Here is a 15,730-nt window from a genome sequence, read left to right as displayed (position 1 = left end):
AAAGGGTCCAGATTATCTAGCCCGGCTAATTTGTAAGGGTCCAGATTTTGCAGCTCTTTCAGAACATCAGCTGACTGTATTTGGGAGAAAGAGAAATGGGGAAGGCTTGAGCGAGTAGCTGAGGGGAGGGCAGTGCTGTTGACCGGGGTAGGGGTAGCCAGGTGGAAAGCATGGCCAGCCGTAGAAAAATGCTTATTGAAATTCTCAATTATAGTGGATTTGTCGGTGGTGACAGTGTTTCCTATCTTCAGTGCAGTTGGAAGCTGGGAGGAGGTGTTCTTATTCTCCATGGACTTTACAGTGTCCCAGAACATTTTTGAGTTTGTGTTGCAGGAAGCAAATTTCTGCTTGAAAAAGCTAGCCTTGGCTTTTCTAACTGCCTGTGTATATTGGTTTCTAGCTTCCCTGAAAAGTTGCATATCACGGGGGCTGTTCGATGCTAATGCAGAACGCCATAGGATGTTTTTGTGTTGGTTAAGGGCAGTCAGGTTTGGAGAGAACCAAGGGCTATATCTGTTCCTGGTTCTACATTTCTTGAATGGGGCATGCTTATTTAAGATGGTGAGGAAGGCATTTAAAAAAAATAACCAGGCATCCTCTACTGACGGGATGAGATCAATATCCTTCCAGGATACCCCGGCCAGGTCGATTAGAAAGGCCTGCTCGCTGAAGTGTTTCAGGGAGCGTTTGACAGTGATGAGTGGAGGTCGTTTTACCGCTGACCCATTACGAATGCAGGCAATGAGGCAGTGATCGCTGAGATCTTGGTTGAAAACAGCAGAGGTGTATTTGGAGGGCAAGTTGGTTAGGATGATATCTATGAGGGTACCCGTGTTTACGGATTTGGGGTGGTACCTGGTAGGTTCATTGATAATTTGTGTGAGATTGAGGGCATCAAGCTTAGATTGTAGGATGGCTGGGGTGTTAAGCATGTTCCAATTTAGGCTCTGAAGATAGATGGGGGGCAATCAGTTCACATATGGTGTCCAGAGCACAGCTGGGGGCAGAGGGTGGTCTATAGCAGGCGGCAACGGTGAGAGACTTGTTTTTAGAGAGGTGGATTTTTAAAAGTAGAAGTTCAAATTGTTTGGGAACAGACCTGGATAGTAAAACAGAACTCTGCAGGCAATCTTTGCAGTAGATTGCAACACCGCCCCCTTTGGCCGTTCTATCTTGTCTGAAAATCTTGTAGTTAGGGATGAAAATGTCAGAATTTTTAGTGGTCTTCCTAAGCCAGGATTCAGACACGGCTAAAACATCCGGGTTGGCAGAGTGTGCTAAAGCAGTGAACAAAACAAACTTAGGGAGGAGGCTTCTAATGTTAACATGCATGAAACCAAGGCTATTACGGTTACAGAAGTCATCAAAAGAGAGCGCCTGGGGAATAGGAGTGGAGCTAGGTACTGCAGGGCCTGGATTCACCTCTACATCACCAGAGGAACAGAGGAGGAGTAGGATAAGGGTACGGCTAAAAGCTATGAGAATTGGTCATCTAGAACGTCTAGAACAGAGAGTAAAGGAAGTTTCTGGGGGCGATAAAATAGCTCCAGGGAATAATGTACAGACAAAGGTATGGTAGGATGTGAATACAGTGGAGGTAAACCTAGGTATTGAGTGATGATGAGAGAGATATTGTCTCTAGAAACATCATTGAAACCAGGTGATGTCATCGCATATGTGGGTGGTGGAACTGAAAGGTTGGATATGGTATAGTGAGCAGGGCTAGAGGCTCTACAGTGAAATAAGCCAATAAACACTAACCAGAACAGCAATGGACAAGGCATATTGACATTAAGGAGAGGCATGCTTAATCGAGTGATCATAAGGGTCCAGTGAGTAGAGGTTGGTTGGGGTCACGGCGATCCAGACAGCTGGCCGGGTAGCTGGCTATCGGTAGCAAGATAGCATAGGATGGAGGTCTATTTTTAGTCACCTCGTGCGTTTCCGTCGGTAGATTAGTGGGGTTCCGTGTGGTAGAGGGGATCAATCCAATTGGCAAAATAGATATAGTTATAGTGACCCAAGAAAAATTGTCCGATATACTTATTCAGATAGCAGCCGATAAGACAGCTAACGATTAGCGGGCCCCAGATGAGCGTTCAGGTAACGTCGCGACGGAGGTGTCAGTTGGATAACTCCCTCGGACAGATAACGTCGGTAGTCAGTCGTGAAGGCCGGGTGGGGCTCCGCATTTGCAGTAAAACGGGTCCGGATAGGTGATTGTAGCCCAGGAATTGCTGGTGGAACTCTTCAGCTGGCTAGCTCCGGAACAATTCAAGTTTGCTCCGGGATCGACGTAAGCCAATAGACACACGGTTTGCGAAATCAAGGTGTAAATGTCCAGAGCTTGCGGTTGAAATCCGGGGATATTGAGAAAAATAGGTCTGGTATGTTCTGGTCTGAGTCGCGTTGTACAAAAGTGCCGATAGATTATCGAGCTAAAGGAATAGCTGATGACCACAAAACGTGGTTCGCTGAAATACTAACGTTAGCCAGTAAACCGGCTAACTTCTGGGTAGCTTCAGATTAGCTTCTGGCTAGCTTCTGGTTAACTTCTGGTTAGCTTCTGGCTAGCTTCTGGCTAGCTTCTGGCTAGCTTCTATTGTGGATTTTCAGATTTGAGGTAAATAATACTTTTTTTTTGTAATTGGTGAGGCGGGTTGCAGGAAAGCTTTTTGTAGTTGAGTTCTTGGATAATAAAATATATAAAAGATATGCGAAGAAAGGTGTAAATATATATATATACAGGACACGACAATACGAGGACAAAATGACGTCTTACTGCTTTGCCATCTTGGATCTTGACATGAACCTGTTAATCCACTTGTCCTTCAGACTGGAGTATATGCAAATTGCCATCATACAAACTGAGGCAGCAGACTGTGAAAAATAATATTTGTGTCATTCTCAAAACTTTTGGCCAAGACTAGAAATAGAGAATGATGACAGAAAAAGAAATGTCATTTTTGATGAGCGAGGATGACTTGATCAAGTTATGTCTGTGTGTGTAATTTCAGAGATGGACAGTATTTTGTATATGACATAAAACATATGTCAATTACTATTTTGTCATTTGTATTTGAATGGCATGAAAATAAAAAAAATCACCATGTCATTTGTAACAAGAGACTTCAGAGAATGGTAGCCTATTTTAATATTTTCAAAATTCTCAAAATACTTAAAAAATAATATCAAAAGCGGTTCAACATTTTGTGGCCCCCTATCACCCCAAATTTGCTGAATTGGTATCAAAAGTCTTATGGCGTTATTGTGTGAGGCCATGAGAGTGGTCAGTGGATGAGTGGAGGAGCTTGAAAGAAAGTTGAAGCACAAGGATGCACTTCCTGAGCGAGAATAATGCAGTGACGTTGGTCCAAAAGGGAAAAGTGAATTTGACTTTGAAAACAAAAACACTATGTTATTGTCTATGCCGTACTATGCCATCAGTTACACTCCCTCTCATTCGGGGAGTGAGTTCCATTCCTTGACTTTCTTCCAAACCCATTTTCTCCTCCTCCTCCACTTGCACCTCTTGCGAGCTCATGTTGAGGCACAGTATCTAATTTCTGACACCAATGATACAAATTTGGAGTAATAGGGGGCCACACATCTCTGAAGACTAACAACTCTATGAACTGTGCCAATTGTCTGGGCTATTGGTACTGTTCAGCGTGTTAGCCTAGGGTCATAAGTAGTGTAAATGTTTTATAATTCATTTAAGGAGGCTACCCGCAAATGTATATTCTGTATTTTGAAAATACAAAATACACATTTTAATTAAATAAATATTTTGGCACCAGTGTTGTAGTTTATTTTGATACATCAGGGTATTTTGTATTTTGTAACAAGATACATGTTGATGTACAGGTTACTGCCAAAATATAGGAAACACCAACATTAAGTGTCTTACGTGCTGACCACACCGCTCACGTGCATGTTGATTTTGTCCACCCACACCAGACGCGATCAGGACACGCAGGTTGAAATATCAAAACAAACTCTTAATCAACTATAATAATTTGGGGGACAGGTCGAAAAGCATTAAACATTTATGGCAATTTAGCTAGCTAGCTTGCTGTTGTTAGCTAATTTGTCCTGGGATAGAAAATGTTGGTTTTTATTTTACCTGAAATGCACAAGGTCTTCTACTCTGACAATTAATCCACAGATAAAAGGGTGAACCGAGTTCGTAATCTCTCCATCAGGCTTCTTCTTCTTTGGACTTTATATGGCGGTTGGCATCCAACTTTAAGGTGCATTACCACCAACAACTGGACTGGAGTGTGGACCTCAATTCATCGTTCAATCACCCACGTGGGTATATGCAGGAGATTGGAGAGGCGGGACTTGCAGGGTGTCAAGCGTCACAAATAGAACCAAGTTCTATTTTAGTTGATGCGGGCGAGCAGTGTGGGTGCAATGATTGAATAACATGTATGTGTAAATTTATTTTGCAACACTTGCACAGATGATGCGGGTGGTGTGGTTAGCACATTAATAGGGCTTTGGGCTGCAACAGCTTCAATGTGCCTTGGAATAGATTCTGCAAGTGTTTGGACCTCTATTGGAGGAATGCAACACCATTCTTTCACAAGAAACTCCAGAATTTGGTGTTTTGTTGATTGTGGTGGAAAAAGCGGTCTCAAGTGTCGCTCCAGAATCTCCCAGAAGTGTTCAATTGGGTTGGGATCTGGTGACTGAGACACACACCCACACTTTAAACACCCTATGCTCCTTTGAGACTCCTCTTTCAAAGTCACTGAAATCTCTTATTCTAGGCATGGTAGCCAAAATAATGGGCAACTGAGCATTTTTATACATGACCCTAAGCATGATGGGATGTTAATTGCTTAATTAACTCAGGAACCACACCTGTGTGGAAGCACCTGCTTTCAATATACTTTGTATCCCTCATTTACTCAAGTGTTTCCTTTATTTTGGAAGTTACCTGTATCTTTGCCCATCACTGCGTGTGTGTTACCTTCAGACTTTCCTGTAGTTGTGAAGCAGTAGCTTTAGCCTGCGGGGCTTCGGCCTCTCCCCTCCCCGCTATGTCTGCCAGTGATGTCATCAGCGCCTCGTTGCGATCGCAGCGGACAATCATGTCCTGCCGGTACGGCCCCCCCAGCCCTCCAGCCAACCGGCGGCCCTCCGATACCAAGCCCCGGATTGCTGCCTGACCTTGAGGGTAGAGTAATGCATGTGTAACACACTGGATTTGAAAGACTTTGTTGCAAAACATTTCCCATTGCAAAATGTTTTGCTACGGTGTGCACTAATGCGACTCAGAGTTCATGGCCTTGTCTCTAATGACATGATAGTACAACTTTAGTATAGTAAAACGATATACAGTGAGCTCCAGAAGTATTGGGACAGTGACAAATATTTAGTTGTTTTGGCTCTGTACTCCAGCACTTTGGATTTTAAATGATGCAGTGACTTTGAGGTTAAAATGCAGAATTCCAGCTTTCATTTCAGGGTTTCATCCATATCGGCTGAACCGTTTATAGTCCCCCCTAAAATGGGGGGACTATGTGCAAAAAGTGCAGTAGTTTCTAAACAGTTCACTCAATATGGATGAAATTACCTTCAAATTAAAGCTGACAGTCTGCACGTTAACCTCATAGTCATTGTATCATTTCAAATCCAAAGTGCTGGAGTACAGAGCCAAAACAAAAAAAAATGTGTCACTGTCCCAATACTTTTGGAGCTCTCTGTACAGCATAACAGCTTTATGGTTCAGTTCTCTGTAAAAGTAGTTACCTGAGTTGTGCTGTGGCCGCTCACACACTGCACTCAGACGGCAGCATGGCAGAAACAGAGTACAACATAAACACACATGCACATAGGGGTGTGCAAAATAAAGATGGACACTGTACTGTATTATCCTCTCCTTTTCTCTCCCCTGCCTTCTCCACTCTCCACTCTCCTCTCCCCACATCCCCTTCTCCCTCCCTCACTCACCCACACCCCTGTCATCCTGTCCAGGGTTGTTGACCCAGCGTAGGGCCTGCTCCATCTTGCCTTGCAGAGTGATGGCTGGTTTGGCAGGTCTCATGTTGGCCACCGCTCTGTTGGTCTTAGCCTGCAGGGTCAGGAGAGCTGCTCCAATGAGTTTACATAGCGCACGCGCCTCTGGACTGTCCCCTTTACCCCTGAGATACAGGGAGAGATAGAAGGGAAGGAGAGAGAGGAGAGAAACCGAGACAAAGTGAAAGAGTGAGGGGGGAGAAGAGAGAGGATGAGGGCAAGAAAGAGATATCAACCAATCATATTTATTTATTAAGCCTTTGTCACAAAGTGCTTTACAGTAGTCTGTCCAAGACCACAAAGAGCTAGCAGAAGCAGAAGCACAGTGGCAAGGAAAAACTACATAGAGGGAAAAAACATATAGCGGTACCAGGCTCATCGGCCCCCTGGGAAGAATTTTGTCAGGACTTCAAGCGGAGGGATGAAGATGGCACCGACGGAGATGGCAGCTTCGCGACTAGCTCTTAGGAAACTCTGCCGTATTTTGTTTGTTTTTCTGCTCTTATTTACGTTATTAGCTCAGGAATTGTTTTGTGTCATTACATACAGCCGGGAAGAACTATTGGATATTAGAGCGGCGGTAACTCACCAAAACTTCCAGCATTACAACCAGGATTACGACTTCGTAAATCAAGTGCATTGTTGGGTTTCTCCGTCTCTTCATACAATGCCACGATCCTTTGTTTGCTCTCCCCAGAGCAATTTAACTTATTCCAGAGGCTGACCCAAAACAAAGCTGGCGGAGGAGAGATACGCGTCTTCTGGTCCGACTTAGGAAGCGTGCACACCATCCACCGCTCCCGAGTATTTTACTCGCTAATGTCCAATCTCTGGATAATAAAGTTGATGAGCTCAAGGCGAGAGTTGCTTTTCAGAGAGACACCAGGGATTGTAACTTACGCTGCTTCACGGAAACATGGCTCTCTCAAGATCTACTGTCTGACTCTGTAAACCAGGTTCTCAGTACATCGCGCCGACAGGAACAAACATCTCTCCGGGAAGCAGAAGGGTGGAGGTATATGTTTTATGATTAACGACTTATGGTGTAACTGTGATAACATACCGGAACTCAAGTCCTTCTGTTCACCCAACCTAGAATATCTCACAATCAAATGCCGACCGTACTATCTCCCGAGATCATTTTCGTCAATAATAGCCACAGCGGTCTATATCCCCCCAAAAACCTATACCACGACGGCCCTCAAAGAACTTCACTGGACTTTATGCAAACTGGAAACCACATATCCTGAGGCTGCATTTATGGTAGCTGGGGATTTTAATGAAGCAAATTTGAGGAAAAGGCTCCTGAAATTCTATCAACATATTGATTGTTGTACTGGCGCTGCTAAAACTCTTGAGCATTGTTATACTACCTTCCAGAATGCATACAAGGCCCTCCCCCGTCCTCCATTCGGCAAATCGGCCCACGATTCCATCTTGCTGCTTCCCTCCTATAGGCAGAAGCTCAACCAGGAAGCACCCGTGGTAAGGACTATTCAATGCTGGTCTGACCAATCGGAATCCACGCTTCAAGATTGTTTTGATCATGCGGACTGCCGCATTTAACCAGGGAAAGACTGGGAATATGAAAGAATACAAACAGTGTAGTTATTCCCTCCGCAAAGCAATCAAGCAGGCTAAATGTCGGTATAGGGACAAAGTTGAGTCCCAGTTCAACGGCTCAGACACGAGGCGCATGTGGCAGGGTCTACAGACAATCACGGATTATAAAAGGAAAACCAGCCACGTCGCAGACACCGACGTCTTGCTTCCGGACAGGCTGAACAACTTCGCTCGCTTTGAGGATAATACACTGCCACCGATGCTGCCCACTATCAAGGACTGTGGGCTCTCCTTCTCCGTGGCCAACGTGAGAAAGACATTTAAGCACGTCAACCCTCGCAAGGCTGCCGGCCCAGATGATATCCCTAGCTGTGTCCTCAGAGCATGTGCAGACCAGCTGGCTGGTGTGTTTACAGATATATTCAATCTCTCCCTATCCCAGTCTGTTGTTCCCACATGCTTCAAGAAGGCCATCATTGTCCCTGTACCTAAGAAAGCAAAGGTAATTGAACTAAATTACTATCACCCCGTAGCACTCACCTCTGTCATCATGAAGTGCTTTGAGAGACTAGTCAAGGATCATATCACCTCTACCTTTCCTGTCACCCTAGACCCACTTCAAATTCCTTAACACCCCAATAGATCCACAGACGATTCAATCGCCACCACACTGCACACTGCCCTGTCCCATCTGGACAAGAGGCATACATACGTACAGTGGGGCAAAAAAGTATTTAGTCAGCCACCAATTGTGCAAGTTATCCCACTTAAAAAGATGAGAGAGGCCTGTAATTTTCATCATAGGTACACTTCAACTATGACAGACAAAATGAGAAAAAAAATTCCAGAAAATCACATTGTAGGATTTTTAATGAATTTATTTGCAAATTATGGTGGAAAATAAGTATTTGGTCAATAACAAAAGTTTATCTCAATACTTTGTTATATACCCTTTGTTGGCAATGACAGAGGTCAAACGTTTTCTGTAAGTCTTCACAAGGTTTTCACACACTGTTGCTGGTATTTTGGCCCAAATCCTCCATGCAGATCTCCTCTAGAGCAGTGATGTTTTGGGGCTGTTGCTGGGCAACACAGACTTTCAACTCCCTCCAAAGATTTTCTATGGGGTTGAGATCTGGAGACTGGCTAGGCCACTCCAGGACCTTGAAATGCTTCGGGCGGTGTGTTTGGGATCATTGTCATGCTGAAAGACCCAGCCACGTTTCATCTTCAATGCCCTTGCTGATGGAAGGAGGTTTTCACTCAAAATCTCACGATACATGGCCCCATTCATTCTGGCCCCATACACGGATCAGTCGTCCCGGTCCCTTTGCAGAAAAACAGCCCCAAAGCATGATGTTTCCACCCCCATGCTTCACAGTAGGTATGGTGTTCTTTGGATGCAACTCAGCATCCTTTGTCCTCCAAATACGACGAGTTGAGGTTTTACTAAAAAGTTATATTTTGGTTTCATCTGACCATATGACATTCTCCCAATCTTCTTCTGGATCATCCAAATGCTCTCTAGCAAACTTCAGACGGGCCTGGACATTTACTGGCTTAAAACCTCTTGACACTACAGGGGGTGCTGTTTCAACTTGGACATTTATCGTTCCCAAATTAAACTGCCTCGTACTCAATTCTTGCTCGTACAATATGCATATTATTATTGCTATTGGATAGAAAACAATCTCTAGTTTCTAAAACCGTTTGAATTATGTCTGTGGGTGAACCAGAACTCTTTCTGCAGCGAAATTCATGACAGGACATGCGAAGGTCTGAAAACGAGGCTCTGTTCTCAGATCAGTTTAAAGCTCTGTATGTATCCTATGGGTCGACATGAACTGCACCCGCCTTCCCCTGGATGTCAGTAACCAATGAGAAGTGGAATGGAGTTTCTACGTAGATCTCAAACCTTATAAAAGGCCAAGGAACGAAGGGAGCTCTCTTTTCGACATTCGTCATTACGCAAAGCAAGACCTCAGGATGGCATTTTGAAACGCTCAGTTATCAGCCTTAGATATATCCGTCTGTAATTTAATTCGATATAGGTGTTAGAAACATCATAACGAAGTTATTTTAAACCGAGTTATATCAGTTTATGCGAGTATATTGCTATTTTCGGAATTTCCTTAGTATTGCCTTTTGAGGATTTGGGCATGTTGTGGCCACATAGCTATTGTTAGCTGCTAATTCCGAAGTTGAAGACGACGTTTTACAACCAAGCAACGATTCTTTTGGACAAAGGACACCTTGCCCAAGATTCTGATGGAAGCTCGTCCAAAAGTAAGAGCTATTTATGATGTTATTCCGTATTTATGTGGAAAAATGTAAAGGGATTTGTCCGCCATTATTGCGGCACTAGTCTGGCTGTAACGCACACTGTATGTCTAGTAACGTTAATTTAAAAAATCTAACTCAGCGGTTGCATTAATAACTAATGCATCTTTCATTTGCTGTCCAACCTGTATTTTTTAGTCAAGTTTAGGTGCCTTTCCAAGATGGCGCCGGCCAGAATGCATGACCTGTTGCCACTGATCACATTGTATAACCACGATTTGTGCTGCTAAATATGCACATTTTCGAACAAAACCTATATGCATTGTGTAATATGATGTTACAGGACTGTCATCTGATGAAGTATATCAAGGTTAGTCCAAAATTATATATCTTTTGCTGTATTGTTACGATCGCTAACCTGTGCTGCTGGTAAATTGCTTGTGTTTCTGGCTATTGTGCTAAGCTAATATAATGCTATATTGTGTTTTCGCTGTAAAACACTTAAAAATCTGACATATTGGCTGGATTCACAAGATGTTGGGCTTTCATTTGCTGTACGCTGTGTATTTTTCAGAAATGTTTTAAGATGAGTAATTAGGTATTTGACGTTGGTCTCTGTAATTATTCTGGCAGCTTCGGCACTATTTCAGATTGCAGCTGGAATGTAGAACTGTGATTTATACCTGAAATATGCACATTTTTCTAAAAAAACATATGCTATACATTAAATATGTTATCAGACTGTCATCTTATGAAGTTGTTTCTTGGTTAGTGGCTATTTATATCTTTATTTGGTCGAATTAGTGATGGCTACTGATGGAGTAAGTGGTTAGCTAACGTGGTTAGCTAATAGATTTACATATTGTGTCTTCCCTGTAAAACATTTTAAAAATCAGAAATGATGGCTGGATTCACAAGATGTGTATCTTTCATCTGGTGTCTTGGACTTGTGATTTAATGATATTTAGATGCTAGTATTTACTTGTGACGCTATGCTAGGCTATGCTAGTCAGCTTTTTTACTGTGGGGGGTGCTCCCGGATCCGGGTTTGGGAGGAATTAGAGGTTAAGCAGGGGGACACGTCTGGCACTGCAGGATTTGAGTCCCTGGCGGCGTAGTGTGTTACTGATGGTAGGCTTTGTTACTTTGGTCCCAACTCTCTGCAGGTCATTCACTAGGTCCCCCCGTGTGGTTCTGGGATTTTTGCTCACCGTTCTTGTGATCATTTTGACCCCACGGGGTGAGATCTTGCGTGGAGCCCCAGATCGAGGGAGATTATCAGTGGTCTTGTATGTCTTCCATTTCCTAATAATTGCTCCCACAGTTGATTTCTTCAAACCAAGCTGCTTACCTATTGTAGATTCAGTCTTCCCAGCCTGGTGCAGGTCTACAATTTTGTTTCTGGTGTTCTTTGACAGCTCTTTGGTCTTGGCCATAGTGGAGTTTGGAGTGTGACTGTTTGAGGTTGTGGACAGGTGTCTTTTATACTGATAACAAGTTCAAACAGGTGCCATTAATACAGGTAACGAGTGGAGGACAGAGGAGCCTCTTAAAGAAGAAGTTACAGGTCTGTGAGAGCCAGAAATCTTGCTTGTTTGTAGGTGACCAAATACTTATTTTCCACCATAATTTGCAAATAAATTCATTAAAAATCCTACAATGTGATTTTCTGATTTTTTTTCCCTGGTTTTGTCTGTCATAGTTGAAGTGTACCTATGACGAAAATTACAGGCCTCTCTGATCTTTTTAAGTGGGAGAACTTGCACAATTGGTGGCTGACTAAATACTTTTTTGCCCCACTGTAAATAACGGACATTAACGAACAAATCAAGCATTTATTGTGGACCTGGGATTCCTAGGACTGCATTCTGATGAATTCATCAAAGGTAAGGAAACATTTATCATGTATTTTCTGGTTTCTGTTGAGTCCAACATGGAGGCTAATTTGGCTATTCATCTGAGCTCCGTCTCAGATTATTGCATGATTTATTCTTCCGTAAAGTTTTTTTTAAATCTGACACAGCGGTTGCATTAAGGAGAGGTATATCTATAATTCCATGTGTATAACTTGTATTATCATTTATATTTATGATGAGTATTTCTGTTGAAACGATGTGGCTATGCAAAGTCACTTGATGTTTTTGCAACTAGTGAATCTAACGCCTCAATGTAAACTCAGATTTTTTAAATATAAATATGAACTTAATCAAACAAAACATGCATGTATTGTGTAACAGGAAGTCCTATGAGTGTCATCTGATGAGAATAATCGAAGGTTAGTGATTCATTTTATCTCTATTCTGGTTTTTGTGAAAGCTATCTTTAGCTGGAAGAAATGGCTGTGGTTATTGTGGTTTTGTGGTGACCTAACATAATCGTTTGTAGTGCGTTCGCTGAAAAGCCTATTTGAAATCGGACACTTTGGTGGGATTTACAACAAGATTACCTTTAAAATGATATAAGACACATGAATGTCTGAGGAATTCTAATTATGAGATTTCTGTTTTTTGAATTTGGCGCCCTGCACTTCGACTGGCTGTTGTCATATCGATCCCGTTAACGGGACTGCAGTCATAAAAGGTGGGCACTTAATATAATAGTGTTGTTTGACATGACAACGAATGAAAATGTCAGGGAGGAGATAGTGTGACAGGGTAGGAACCAAAGTGTGGACAAGCTGGCTAAAAGACTACTCTAGCTCTGATGGAGTCACTTTTATTGATAACTTTGACACCTTCTGGAAACAGAAGATACTCTATAGGAATGACGAAGTCCATATAGACAATCTGGACCCTCTCTTTCTAAAATTATCCACTGCAATTGTTGCAACCCCTATTACTAGCCTGTTCAAACTCTCTTTCGTATCGTCTGAGATCCCTAAAGATTGGAAAGCTGCCGCGGTCATCCCCCTCTTCAAAGGGGGTGACACTCTAGACCCAAACTATTACAGACCTATATCTGTCCTAGCCTGCCTTTCTAAAGTCTTCGAAAGCCAAGTTAACAAACAGATCACCGACCATTTCAAATCCCACCGTACCTTCTCCGCTATGCAATCTGGTTTCCGAGCTGGTCATGTGTGCACCTCAGCCACGCTCAAGGTCCTAAACGATATCATAGCTGCCATCGATAAAAGACAATACTGTGCAGCCATATTCATCGACATGGCCAAGGCTTTCGACTCTGTCAATCACCGCATTCTTATCGGCAGACTCAACAGCCTTGGTTTCTGAAATGACTGCCTCGCCTGGTTCACCAACTACTTCTCAGATAGAGTTCAGTATGTCAAATCGGAGGGCCTGTTGTCCGGGCCTCTGGTAGTCTATGGGGGTGCCACAGGGTTACATTTACGGGCCGACTCTTTTCTCTGTATACATCAATGATGTCACTCTTGCTGCTGGTGATTCTCTGATCCACCTCTACGCAGACGACACCATTTTGTATACTTCTGGCCCTTCTTTGGACACTGTGTTAACAAACCTCCAGACGAGCTTCAATGCCATACAACACTCCTTCCGTGGCCTCCAACTGCTCTTAAATGCAAGCAAAACTAAATGCATGCTCTTCAACCGATCGCTGCCCGCTCCCGCCCGCCCATCTAGCATCACTACTCTGGACGGTTCTGACTTAGAATATGTGGACAACTACAAATACCTAGGTGTCTGGTTAGACTGTAAACTCTCCTTCCAGACTCACATTAAGCATTTCCAATCCAAAATTAAATCTAGAATCGGCTTCCGATTTCGCAACAAAGCATTCTTCACTCATGCTGCCAAACACACCCTCGTAAAACTGACTATCCTACCGATCCTTGACTTCGGCGATGTCATTTAAAAAATAGCCTCCAACACTTTACTCAGCAAATTGGATGTAGTCTAAAACAGTGCCATCTGTTTTGTCACCAAAGCCCCATATACTACCCACGACTGCGACCTGTATGCTCTCGTTGGCTGGCCCTCGCTTCAAATTTGGTGCCAAACCCACTGGCTCCAAGTCATCTATACATCTTTGCTAGGTAAAGCCCTGCCTTATCTCAGCTCACTGGTCACCATAGCAGCACCCACCCGTAGCACGCGCTCCAGCAGGTATATTTCACTGGTCACCCCCAAAGCCAACTCCTCTTTGGCCGCCTTTCCATCCAGTTCTCTGCTGCCAATGACTGGAACGAATTGTAAAAATCACTGAAGCTGGAGACTTACAGTGGGGAGAACAAGTTTTTGAGACACTGCCGATTTTGCAGGTTTTCCTACTTACAAAGCATGTAGAGGTCTGTAATTTTTTATCATAGGTACACTTCAACTGTGGGAGACGGAATCTAAAACAAAAATCCAGAAAATCACATTGTATGATTTTTAAGTAATTAATTTGCATTTTATTGCATGACATAAGTATTTGATCACCTACCAACCAGTAAGAATTCCGGCTCTCACAGACCTGTTAGTTTTTCTTTAAGAAGCCCTCCTGTTCTCCACTCATTACCTGTATTAACTGCACCTGTTTGAAATCGTTACCTGTATAAAAGACACCTGTCCACACACTCAATCAAACAGACTCCAACCTCTCCACAATGGCCAAGACCAGAGAGCTGTGTAAGGACATCAGGGTTAAAATTGTAGACCTGCACAAGGCTGGGATGGGCTACAGGATAATAGGCAAGCAGCTTGGTGAGAAGGCAACAACTGTTGGCGCAATTATAAGAAAATGGAAGAAGATCAAGATGACGGTCAATCACCCTCGGTCTGGGGCTCCATGCAAGATCTCACCTCGTGGGGCATCAATGATCATGAGGAAGGTGAGAGATCAGCCCAGAACTACACGGCAGGACCTGGTCAATGACCTGAAGAGAGCTGGGACCACAGTTTCAAAGAAAACCATTAGTAACACACTACGCCGTCATGGATTAAAATCCTGCAGCGCACGCAAGGTCCCCCTGCTCAAGCCAGCGCATGTCCAGGCCATCTAAGGTTTGCCAATGACCATCTGGATGATCCAGAGGAGTAATGGGAGAAGGTCATGTGGTCTGATGAGACAAAAATAGAGCTTTTTGGTCTAAACGCCACTCGCCGTGTTTGGAGGAAGAAGAAGGATGAGTACAACCCCAAGAACACCATCCCAACCGTGAAGCATGGAGGTGGAAACATCATTCTTTGGGGATGCTTGTCTGCAAAGGGGACAGGACGACTGCACCGTATTGAGGGGAGGATGGATGGGGCCATGTATCGCGAGATCTTGGCCAACAACCTCCTTCCCTCAGTAAGAGCATTGAAGATGGGTCGTGGCTGGGTCTTCCAGCATGACAACGACCCGAAACACACAGCCAGGGCAACTAAGGAGTGGCTCCGTAAGAAGCATCTCAAGGTCCTGGAGTGGCCTAGCCAGTCTCCAGACCTGAACCCAATAGAAAATCTTTGGAGGGAGCTGAAAGTCCGTATTGCCCAGCGACAGCCCCGAAACCTGAAGGATGTGGAGAAGGTCTGTATGGAGCAGTGGGCCAAAATCCCTGCTGCAGTGTGTGCAAACTTGGTCAAGAACTACAGGAAACGTATAATCTCTGTAGTTGCAAACAAAGGTTTCTGTACCAAATATTAAGTTCTGCTTTTCTGATGTATCAAATACTTATGTCATGCAATAAAATGCAAATGAATTACTTAAAAATCATACAATGTGATTTTCTGGATTTTTGACCTCTACAGACCTCTACATCCTTTGTAAGTAGGAAAACCTGCAAAATCGGCAGTGTATCAAATACTTGTTCTCCCCACTGTATATCTCCCTCACTAACTTTAAGAATCAGCTGTCATAGCAGCTTACCGATCATTGCACCTGTACATAGCCCATCTGTAAATAGCCCACCCAACTA

General features: G+C 43.5%; 1 protein-coding gene across 1 annotated transcript in view; it reads right to left on the bottom strand.

Annotated features, from left to right (window-relative positions):
- Nucleotides 1-15,730, bottom strand: part of LOC139570601 (vinculin-like) — a 55,000-nt gene that overhangs the window by 13,729 nt on the left and 25,541 nt on the right. Inside the window, exons 12-13 of the mRNA XM_071392588.1 lie at nucleotides 5,965-6,155; nucleotides 4,982-5,181 (exon numbers count right to left, since the gene is read on the bottom strand). Of these exons, the coding sequence (XP_071248689.1) occupies nucleotides 4,982-5,181; nucleotides 5,965-6,155 (391 nt within the window). The remainder of the gene's footprint in view (nucleotides 1-4,981; nucleotides 5,182-5,964; nucleotides 6,156-15,730) is intronic.

Source organism: Salvelinus alpinus, chromosome 3, assembly GCF_045679555.1.
Source record: "Salvelinus alpinus chromosome 3, SLU_Salpinus.1, whole genome shotgun sequence".
In the NCBI taxonomy this organism is placed as follows: domain Eukaryota; kingdom Metazoa; phylum Chordata; class Actinopteri; order Salmoniformes; family Salmonidae; genus Salvelinus; species Salvelinus alpinus.
The sequence above is the reverse complement of the archived record's forward strand: the minus strand, read 5'-3'. Positions and strand labels throughout refer to the sequence as shown.